The 11,263-nt window shown below is 52.9% G+C and overlaps 1 protein-coding gene across 1 annotated transcript; it reads left to right on the top strand.

Annotated features, from left to right (window-relative positions):
- The first annotated feature begins 660 nt into the window (after positions 1-660).
- SLC25A44 (solute carrier family 25 member 44) lies at positions 661-11,216 on the top strand. The gene is made up of 5 exons (XM_074529651.1): positions 661-822; positions 5,025-5,135; positions 6,079-6,806; positions 8,602-8,729; positions 9,129-11,216. The coding sequence occupies exons 2-5, from the start codon at positions 5,122-5,124 to the stop codon at positions 9,318-9,320; spliced, it is 1,062 nt and encodes a 353-aa protein (XP_074385752.1). The 5' UTR covers positions 661-822; positions 5,025-5,121; the 3' UTR covers positions 9,321-11,216.
- Positions 11,217-11,263: the final 47 nt, after the last annotated feature.

Raw genomic sequence — 11,263 nt, 5'->3', positions numbered from 1 at the left:
GTGTGGGTGTGCACAGACACACGTGGGTGTGCAGGGACACATGTGGGTGTGCAGGGACATGATTGGGTGCGCAGGGACACCTGTAGGTGTGCAGGGACACACGTGGGGGTGCAGGGACATGTGTGGGTGTGCAGGGACAGCTGTGGGTGTGCACAGACACACGTCGGTGTGCAGGGACACACGAGGGTGGGCAGGGACACCTGTGGGTGTGCAGGGACATGTGTGGGCGTGCAAGGACACCTGTGGGTATTCAGGGACACGTGAGTGTGCAGGGACATCCATGGGTGTGCAGAGACATGTGTGGCCTGCGCACACTCACAGGTGCAGGGACACCTGTGAGTGTGCACAGACACACGTGGGTGTGCAGGAACACACGTGGGCATTCAGAGACACCTGTGGGTGTGCAGGGACACGTGTGGGCATTCAGAGACACCCGTGGGCGTGCACAGACATGCGTGGGTGTGCAGGGACACACGCGCCTGTGCAGCGTCCACCTGCAACGAGGCGCAGGGAGAGCGGGGAGCAGGGAACAGCTCTCTCACAGCCATCACTCTCTCCTGTGGGTGCCCCCGTGCTGTTTCCTCCTCCAGCCGCTGGCCCTTTAAGAGCCGTAATTCGGCGCGGTCCTTTTAAGGCCCGGCCGCCCTCTTTACTGCGGGCCGGAAGCGAGTGGGCACTTCCGGTGCGACCTCTGCCCGCTCCCAAGATGGCGGCGGCTCTCCGGTGCTGACGCCGCCGGTCACTTCCGGCCCGGGAGCGGCCATGGGGCGGCGGAGCCGGCCCGGCCGGGGGCTCCGAGGGGCTCCCTCCCGCCGCCGTCAGGTGAGCGGCTGCCGGCACCGGGGCCGGGCCGGGGCGAGGCCTGAACCAAGCCAGCCGCCGTGCGGCACGGCCTGTCGGTGGTGGTTTGGCCCGGCCCGGTGCGGCGCCGGTGCGGGCGGCGGCGGCCGAGCGGGATCTGGGCAGGTGTGGAGGCGGCGCGGCTGGGCGGGAACGCGGCAGGTGGAGGAGAGGGGGCTGCTGGTGAGGGGCGCACGTAAAGCGGGGAGGGGGTTGGTGTGAGACCCTTTGGCCTTGAAAGACCCCAGGAGAGAGGCCCGGAGGGTCCCGGGGCGGACGGGGAGGGCCCGGAGCCCCCTCGGTGAGACCCCCGGGGCAGGCGGGACAGGGCTTGAATGGCCGCGGAGAAAGGAGCTGGAGGGTTCAAGACCCTCCTCGGGGCAGAGGCCGAAGCCCTCCCCGGGCTGGGCGGGGGAGCGGCCGGGGCCCCCCGGGGCTGCGGGGCCACGGCGGCTTGGGGACAGCGGGGACACCGAGCCGCGGGGCTGGGCACGCGTCCGGCCCCGCAGTGACCTTGAGCGGATCCCGGACCGAGCTGTGCCGCTGTTCTGTGCCCCAGAGCTCGGCCGAGCTGCTGTGGCCGGGATCGGAGGTGGGGGTCTCACCCAGGGGTGGGATCGGGGGGTCCTGCCCCGGGCCGGGGGTGCTGGGGAGGGCAGTGCTGTCCCCAGAGCGCCGCTGCCACAGCGCTCACAGAGCCACAGCTGTGCCGGAGCTGCGGGGCTGGGGTGAGAGCCAGGACTGCCTCCCTGGAGGGCCTGGATCCCCTCCTACCGCGGGGTGAGTGTGAGGGGCGGGTTTAGCTCGGTGAGCTGCATGTGAGGCCTTAGCTCAGCTCGGTGAGCTGGATCTGGTGCCTCAGTTCATCTCAGTGAGCTGGATGTGAGGCCTCAGCTCAGCTCCATGAACTGGATCTGGTGAGCTGGATGTAGGGCCTCAGCTCAGCTCCGTGAGCTGGTTATGGTGAGCTGGTTGTGGTGTCTCAGCTCAGCTCCATAAACTGGATGTGGGGCCTTAACTCAGCTCAGTGAGCTGGATGTGGTGCCTCAGCTCAGCTCAGTGAACTGCATGTGGTGCCTCAGCTCCATGAGCTGGATCTGGTGCTTCAGCTCAACTCAGTGAGTTGGACGTGGTGCCTCAGCTCAGCTCCATGAGCTGGTTGTGCTGAGCTGGTTGTGCTGAGCTGGTTGTGCTGAGCTGGATGTGGTGCCTGAGCTCCATGAGCTGATGTGGTGCTGATAACCCCAAGGCCAGCGTTCAATCCCCAAGTGAACCATTCACTGCAGAGCTGGCCCTGCTGGGCCCTGTCCAGCTCAGGCTGTTGTGTGATTCTGTGCCCTTGGAGGTGCCAGGCAGCCTCAGGGCTGGCTGCACAAGGTTCCCAGGCTGCTGCTGAGGCATTAGCATGCTGGCCAAGGCACATCCCTGCCCGGGGCACACAAAGCCCTGTCTGTGTTTGCCAGAGAAGCATCTTGAGCTCCAGCTGCAGCAACGAGCGGTTTGGGGACCAGACTGACAGAGTGGCGTTAAAGGACATGAACTGGGGGGGTTTGTACTGAGTTCTGTGTGTGGGAGGCTGAGGCTGTGCCCAGATGAGAGAGCAGGAGCAGGGATGCCTTGCTTGGCACCACCTGCTTGCATTTCCAGGCAGAAGTTCAAGAAATGCTGTTTGTGCATGGAGGGAAGGCACCACTGAGGGCTGGTTTTGGCACAGAAGCTGCTCCAGAGTTTAAGGATGTGTGAGCTGTGGTGTGCTTGTACTTGTTTTGGAGGGCAGACCAATTCTCAGGAGATGTAACCATGACTTTTATATCAGCCTCTCTAAAATTCCTTGAAAGATCATCAAATCTTAATGAGTGTGATGGGATCCCTGAGCAAGGCCGTGGTCTAAATTTCTGGGACATTAAATGCTCTGAGCAAAATGAATGTTTTTTATGTTGGCAAAGAAAGAATTGCAGCCATGCTGCTCATCCCTGGAGCTGCCAGGATCCCTTCCTTCTTCCACACAGGAGGGACTTTGAGTGCCTCAGAGCCATGGGGTTAAAGTGGCTTTGTCTAATTCAGATCCTGAATGAGAGGAGTTATTGGTGAGAGTCCAAAGAAAGTACAGCTGTTTCCTCAAGAAGTTGTGGCTGAAATTCTGAACCCAAAGCACTAGAGCACATAAAACTAAATAAAGATCAAGGAATTATTATTGTTGTTGTTGTTTTGTTTTCCATATTGCAGTAATGAGAATGTTTTTTGCAGGCAGCCCTTCCCTTTCCTTTGTGGGGAGCTCAAATTCCATGGTGGTGGCAGAAGAATTTGGAGTATGGACTAAACCCTCAGGCTTCACCAGGGAATCATATTGACTAGAGTCTATTTTAATTTTTTTTAATGACATATTAAGCTAGTAGGGACTCTTAACAAGAACCAAGTGGTGTTTTCCTAGGTGCTGTGCACAGATAATTCCTGTGCAGGAAGCTTTGTGTGTCAAATCATGTCAGTATTAGCAAACCCAGTAGGGCTGTGATTGTGACTAAAGCAATCCAGGCTGGGGTGTTTGTTGTGCCTTAGCTGGCAGGGTGAAGTGTAGTTCTCTTTACAATGGTAAAAAAGTGGAATTTGGGGTGTTTTTAACTCCTCTGTCCACCTGCAGGAGCTGTGGTAGCCTGTAATGCTGTTTGCTCCTATTCAGCAAATATTTTGTTGGTCAATGGGCAATGAAATGGTCACTTAATGGGACACCCACCCCTGTTCTGCCTTAATTTCATAACTGCAATTTCTTCTCTGTGCCAGAGATAAACAACCTCCAGTTGTTTTGTTACTGTGTTTCTAACAGAATGTCTCTGGCCTGGGTGAGTTCTTCATCAATCCTGAAGTGTTGAGACATTTCCCTAAGAATCCCAACTGGTTTGGGTTGGAAGGACCTTAAAGTTCATCTCATCCCATGGGCAGGAACACCTTCAGCTATCCAGGTGGCTCCAAGCCCTGTCCAGCCTGGCCTTGGGCACTGCCAGGGATGGGGCTCTGTGCCAGAGGGAACACCTCAGAGGGAACAGTTCCTTCCCAATATCCCCCCTAACCCTGCTGTTGCACAATGGAAAGCCATTCCTTGTGTCCTGTCCTGTCCCAGGTGCCTCTCCCTTGGAGCTCCTTTGGGCACTGATGTTGTGTCATGGTAAAGTGAAGTGCCCCCAGGTCAGTGTGTGCTGCTGGCTGCCCATCCCTTTGAGCTCTCACTTGCTGGATCTGTTTTCAGATCAAGGTTTTGGCTCCCTTGTTCCTGTTCCTTGCTCTGGCTCTGCTCCCCAGCTGTTCAGCTCGTGCACTGCCAGTGCCTGGAATACAAGTTATGATCCAGCTGCAGTCCCAGATCATTTTGTCATTCCATTATTTAATCTGGAGTTAAGTGGAAGGGTCAAATTAAATCCTACAAATGCTTTTCTTTCAAAATTCAACATGTCTTTACTCTTTGTAAACAGGTTTTGCACAAATCCAGTGAGGATGTGAGCTGGGGGCATGACCAACAAAAGAGCACAAACCTCACATGCATGAGGGCACCAGGGCTCCCTGGCACACACTTTCCCAAAAGTTCAGCCACCCAAACACCCCATTTTTTGAAAGTTTGATGTGAAAGTAAGTCCTTACTGGCAGTGAACTGCTCCATCTTGTTTTGGGTGATTCTCTGAGCTGTGCCTCTCCTGCTGCCTGGCCATGTGTGTAGGTTCCCTTAGCCCAAGCTTGGTTAATCGTGCAGCAAGTTAATTTACTAATTAGAGCAGCTGAAAGTACGAGGAGCCTGCTGGGACCTGGTGATGAGCTGCAGCAATTGGGGCTGGGGGAGGCTGAAGCAGCCCCTCCCTCCTCATCCTCCCCATCCCACAGCCAGCAGTGGAAGGGGGGTTATCAGCCCAGGAGCAGAGATGGAGTGTTGGAATGGAGGGTGGACTTTGCTGGTGTAGCTGCCAAGCAGCTCAACAGAGAGATCCTGGGCTGTGATTTAACCCTTTCTTTTCAGGATCTTGGTCATCAATGTGGAGACTCTACATGGCTGTCTTGCCTTGTTTTCCCATTGTTGTTCTTTTCCTCTCATCACCCTCCAGCTTTAGGGAGATAAGAATGGAAGTGCCCAAAGAAATGGGTCTAATTCATGCAGGGAATCGAGGAACACAAACGGACTTGTCACTTTCTTCTTTGTACAGATCCTGCAACTGAAAAGTGACGCCCTGACACCTGGGAGCACGACAGACCTGGAATGACTGGGGAGAAGCTGCTTTGCTTGGCCATCCCTGATCTTGTATGCCCATTAAAAGGTGTGTGTGCTGCTCATCTGCTTCTGAAAGCACAGGAGCTCTGCTTTTCCCCAGAGCAGCCTGGGCTGTGCTGAGAGCTGCTGCTGGAGCCCAGAAAACAGCCACAGTGACATCTGAAGGTGTCACCATCAGGCACATGGTAGGGCCCTGCCTCTGGAGGTTACAGTCACTCAGTGCTGTGCAAGGCTGGCTGTGTGTGACAATGTTCACAGGGGGACCAGGATGAGGGAAGAGATGAGGATCTGACTCCATGTTTCAGAAGGCTTGATTTATTATTTTATTATGTATATTATATTTAAACTATACTAAAATAATAGAAGAAAGGATTTCCTCAGAAGGCTAGCTAAGAATACAATAAGAAGGAATGATAACAAAAACTTCTGTCTCAGACAGAGTCTGAGCCAGCTGACTGTGATTGGCCATTAATTAGAAACAACCACATCAGACCAATCCCAGATGCACCTGTTGCATTCCACAGCAACAGATAATCATGGTTTACATTTTGTTCCTGAGGCCTCTCAGCTTCTCAGGAGGAAAAATCCTAAGGAAAGGATTTTTCAGAAAATATCAGGGCTACAATTCACCTTGCAGCAGTTGTGGAAGGGCTGTGTGTCCATGGGGGAATTCACTGTGACAGTGTTCACAGGGGTTCTTGGATGAGGGAAGAGGCAAGGATCTGACTCCATGTTTCAGAAGGCTTGATTTATTATTTTATGATATATATTGCATTAAAACTATACTAAAAGAATCTAAGAAAAGGTTTTATCAGAAGGCATTTTGTTCCTGAAGCCTCTCAGCTTCTCAGGAGGAAAAATCCTAAGGAAAGGATTTTTCAGAAAATATCATGGCTGTGTGCTCGAGGAGAGTCAGCCAAGGTTGAGGTGATGTGGGTGGATATAGAGAGTGGGGCTTTGTCCTCTACCCAAGGGCTCTCTCGTTTCAGGTGCCAGCACTTGCAGTCAGCTTGCTCAAGGCTGGAAGGCTGGGCCTGGATCTGCTCTGTACCTTTGAGGGAAACCTGGACCTGTCCTGCCTGCCCCCGAGGAGCCATGGAGGACAAACGCAACATCCCCATCATCGAGTGGGAGCACCTGGACAAAAGGAAATTCTACGTCTTTGGCATTTGCATGACCATGATGATCCGCGTGAGCGTTTACCCCTTCACGCTCATCCGCACGCGGCTGCAGGTGCAGAAGGGCAAGAGCCTCTACAACGGCACCTTCGATGCCTTTGTGAAAATCCTGCGGACAGAAGGGGCGGCCGGGCTCTACCGAGGCTTCCTGGTGAACACCTTCACGCTGATCTCAGGGCAGTGCTACGTCACCACCTACGAGCTGACGCGCAAATACGTCTCGCGCTACAACAACAACAACGCCGTCAAATCCCTGGTGGCCGGAGGCTCGGCCTCCCTGGTGGCCCAGAGCATCACAGTGCCCATCGATGTGGTCTCCCAGCACCTCATGATGCAGAGGAAAGGGGAAAGCATGGGCAGGTTCAAGGTGCAGAACCAAGATGGCAAGCGGCTGCTGGTCTTTGGGCAAACCAAGGATATCATTGTACAGATTTTCAGGGCTGACGGTTTTCGAGGTTTCTACCGGGGTTATGTGGCCTCGCTGCTCACTTATATTCCCAACAGTGCTGTCTGGTGGCCCTTCTACCACTTCTATGCTGGTAAGTGAAAGGAGGTTTGAAATGTGTCTTACCCCAGGAGAGGCAGGAGCCCCTGGATGGACTCTTGATGCCGTGGATTCAGCGGGATTTGTTTTCTCTCTGGGGCTGGGAGCAGAATCTGCCCTGAGCTAAGGAGCTGCATCTGGCTGTGTGGGAATTCTGCAGGTGTTGGGTGGAAGTTTAACAAAGCAGCAGTGTTTCATGCAGAACAAGGGGTCCAGGTGCTATAGAACTCCAAACTGGATGGTTCCAAGCAAGTGGGGCTTTATGCATCTGCTTTAACTTTCTCTCCCACGTATCTCAAGTAGTGCCTTCTCCACAGGAGTGAGGAAGGCAGAATTTTGGAGCCACCATGTAAGTATAGTTCATCTTTCGGTTCATGTGAACTCAGGAATCTCATAGATGGTAAAGGGACTTTTAGAGCCACAAATCTCGGGGCAAAACCAACAAGGGCTAAATCTTCCCTGGATATCTGTCAGGTTTGCTGGATTTGCTTCAGTTTTGGCAACTTTAAAATTGGCACTGAGTCTTTTGATGGAAAACTGCACTCCAGCAGGAAGTTCTTTCTCCCTAGCTCAGTTCTTGTACTCCTTGGGGTGTTTCCAAAGGCTAAAGGTATTGGCCAGCTGAGGTTTATTTCCACCTCTGATGATCCTTTAGATGTCTGCCCTGCAGCTTTGCACATGGTTTTTAGGAGCCTGGTTACCTAATTTTTGCCAAAAGGTGGTGGCAGTGAGTACTTTGGGTTTTGCTGTACTGGGCCTAAAGTACATCTTGGAGGATTCTTCAAAATCCAGATGTCTCCAAGGTTCTGTGTGCTTTCCAGAGTTCTGGTAGCTGCAGGAAGCATTGGTGCTGCATTTAAATGGCAGTGGCAGCCTGGCATGTTGGTCTGTGCTTTGTGGGAGTGCTGCCATCAGTGTCCCTGTCAGCTGTTCATAAGACCAAAACCCAATGTACTAACTGTAAGATTTTCATGCCCAAAGGGCTCAGAGGAGGGCAGGTAAGAAAAGGCAGTTGGTATGGAGAAACCAGAGCTCTCAGCTTCCAGGTGTTTGCTCTTTCCCTGTCTTCTCAGTGGGAATTGAGATGGTGGGGAACATAAACCCCAGCTGTCAGTGAATCTGCTCTGGCTGCATTTCCCAGTGCTCTGTCCCTGGAGCAGCAGCTGGGGTCACTGAACCCTCCTTGGGTTCAAAGGACACTGCTGGCCCTGATTCCAGTCAGTGTTCAAAGTCTCAAACAGAGCTGCTTCCGTCCCTCCTGCCAGCCAGGCTTCTTCATTGGCCAAAAATGGGGCTTTTGAGCACTCATCTGTCCAACTTCAGCCAATGAAAGTGTGGGAGATTCAAATCCTGTTGGCCAGGCAGCAGGAGCAGAGTGAGGAGATCTGGGATCAGCACTAACCAGGGTATCTCCTGGACACTGTGCCCAGTAGTGACAGCTTTCTGTACAAATCCCTGCTGACTCCTTCCAGTGGAGCTTTGTCTTAAGGCTTCCTCCACCTTCTAAAGCGGGTGGGGATTTTCATGCCCTGTTTTGGGGGTGTGGAAGCTGATTCTGTCCAGTTTCCCCCACAGGCGTGGGAGGCTGTGGCACAAAGCATGGGGAGTGTCCTGGAGCCAGCAGTGTGATGAGTCCTGCTCCCTGTGCTGTGCCAGCTTCCTGCTTGGTGTAGGAAGCACCACTTGGAGATTCTGCAGGCTGTAAATCAGAGATTCTGCCCACTGCAAATCAGATGGAGTTAAGGAAATAATAAGCTGAAAGTCTGAAACTTTCTCTCTTCTGTTCCCAGAACAGCTTTCAAGTTTGACTCCTAAGGACTGTCCCCACCTCCTTCTGCAAGCAATATCGGGGCCCCTTGCAGCTGCCACAGCCTCCACTCTCACCAACCCCATGGATGTGGTGAGGGCTCGGGTGCAGGTAAGAGCTCAGCCTGTTTGGCACTCAGCAGGGTGGGGTTCAGCCTGGGCCCTCTCATCTCTGTGGTTTCAGGTGAGCTGTTTCCCTTCTCTCCCTGGGCCTTTCATCCTGGGTAGCAGCTGCTTAATTAACCCTCAGCATTAGCAAGAAGAGCCCGGGCTGGCAGTGCCAGCCTGGCCTGCTCAGACAGGCTTTCCCTTCAGAAAGGGAGAGGTGCTTCCTGCTGCCTCCTTGGGACTTTGTGCTTTTTTTGCTGCCCTCCTCAGGGAGTTCTGGAGATCAGATCAATGCTGTCAGACTGGCTGATCTGTTGTCTCAGAGTGTTCAGTTGCAGCAGAGCCCCAGAGCAGCTCAGCATGGAGTCTGGCAGCTCTGGCAATGTTTGTTCTGCCATTGCAGGTGGAAGGCAAGAGCTCCATCATTCTCACCTTCAAACAGCTCATTGCAGAGGAAGGTCCCTGGGGGCTGACCAAAGGCCTCTCTGCCCGCATCATCTCGGCCACTCCTTCCACCATCGTCATCGTGGTGGGCTATGAAACGCTGAAGAAGCTGAGCCTGCGCCCAGAGCTGGTGGACTCAAGGCACTGGTAGAGGCAGCTGGGGGAGGAGAACCTTCCTGAGAACTCTCTGAGTTTGGACTCTTGCAGGGGAGAGCCTGGGATGCCAGGCAGCTGCTGCGCCTTTGTCTCCGGCTGGTTTCACAGCACAAGGCAGATGCAAAAGCAGCTGCACTTCACCTCTTTAGATCTGAGTGTCATGCAATGGTTCTGCTGCTGGTTTCGCTTCAACTGTGACCTTTGGCAGTGCTCTTTGCCTGGAACAGTCCATTCCAGGTGTGGGAATGCATCCTGGCAAGTTAGTAATTCCTTTTTTTTTTAAATTAAAGACTTACTGGCTTAAGCAAAAAGCCAGTTTATTCTCTTTAAATTATTTTCATCTTTGCCAAACTTCCAAGGAGTCTCACAGCCTGCAGCAGGACCCTCTGCTGGGATGTCTGTAGTGGCAGTTGTGCTGTGGGAAGCTGGAAGCAGAAAACAGACAAGTGACTTTCTCCAATTATCTGCTTTTATTTCTAGAAGATGTGAGACAAGAGTAACCTGGAACCACTTCAGACCTGATTTCCTGCGTTTTGAATAGATCTACATACTTGTTTTGTATATTCTTGGAAAAAGTTCCCTGTCTCTCATCCTCCAAACAGCAAGCTGGCTGACAGCAAGTGGGGAGCTGAGCTGGCTGTTTGGAATTAGCTGATGGCAGTTTTGACACCTAACCTGTGTTTTTAATCTGTTGTAATTTAATTATTTTTTTATTTTAGGGAAGCTTATTCTGATTTCTGGGGTACTGAATGGTTGTCCTGTGGCCTCGTTCAGTGTGTCAATCCTGCATGTTCAGAGTGGCTGTGGCCACTTCCCACCTTAGTTAGTTTAAGCCCAGAAATGCAGTTTGGAAGTGTTTGATCGTGGTGCTGCCAGCAGCTGGATGAGAACTGAGTGGGCTTTGAGCTACAATTAGATGGGATGTGGGGAAGGAAAAACCTTGTGCTGGCTTTTGATCCAGTTCAAACCTGACAGGCATGTTTATATTGAATAAGAAGTGATGGTTCACTTCATGAGTTTCAATTCTGCTCTTCCAGTTTGGGAAGGGCAAAGATAATGTTTTGCACAATTGCTGGATCAGAAGCCTGAGCTATGGCCTGTGTATTTTACCAGGTGAAAACTTCAGGGGGATGAAACCAGAGGCTGCTTTTTGGGGAGGGAGGGGGTTGTTTGACTGCACTCTGCTGCTCTTGGTGGTTGAGATTTGCCTTTCATGCTGCCAGCCCACACGTGGTGCTTGTCTGGGGGGGTTTGGGGTGCACCTCCATTCCCCTTCTGCCATAACCAGGAATTCTGGTTGAGGTGTTGATCCTGCTGACCCGTGGCTGTTGCTGGGCTCCACTTGGCTGTCTCTTCCTGAGGGACTCACCAAGTGTGGCTCTGCCCTTCATCCCAGTGATGTCCCTGCCTGCTGGAGATGGAGAGTGCTGCAGCTGCTGCTGAGGTGGGAGAGGCTTCTCTGCTTGATTCTAAGGTGCAGTGCTGTGATGGGGCTGTGGGTAGAGCCCTCTTAATGCCAGTTTTGTTTCTTGCAGTGCTCAGAAAGGCACTGGATGCTGGAGCCACTGGTGGAGTTGTTGGAGCAGCACCTTCTGCACCTGCTCCAGTCACCTGTTTGTTGTTTAAAAGTTGACACCAGTTGGCTCTTGCTCTAATAATAGCTTCTGCTCTGAAAAGCAGAACAACAGCACCCCAAACCACAAGGCAGCCGGATGTTAACGCTGATATGAACAGGAACAATAACGATCAGCCTCTGCCAGGTGCAGCAGGGCCAGTCCCAGTGTGCAGAACGGAGGGGCGGCAGCACCAGTGTGGGGAGACACTGTCAAACTTAATGTTCCTCTCGTAACCAGCAACGTTCTTGACAACTAATAAACTTGAGAGACCTTCAGTTTGGTGCCTGCGTTTAAAAGCACATGACTCTCCACGCATGGGGAG

This window comes from Zonotrichia albicollis, chromosome 30 (assembly GCF_047830755.1).
Source record: "Zonotrichia albicollis isolate bZonAlb1 chromosome 30, bZonAlb1.hap1, whole genome shotgun sequence".
In the NCBI taxonomy this organism is placed as follows: Eukaryota; Metazoa; Chordata; class Aves; order Passeriformes; family Passerellidae; genus Zonotrichia; species Zonotrichia albicollis.
Note: the sequence above shows the minus strand (reverse complement) of the source record. Positions and strands in the feature narration are given on the sequence as shown.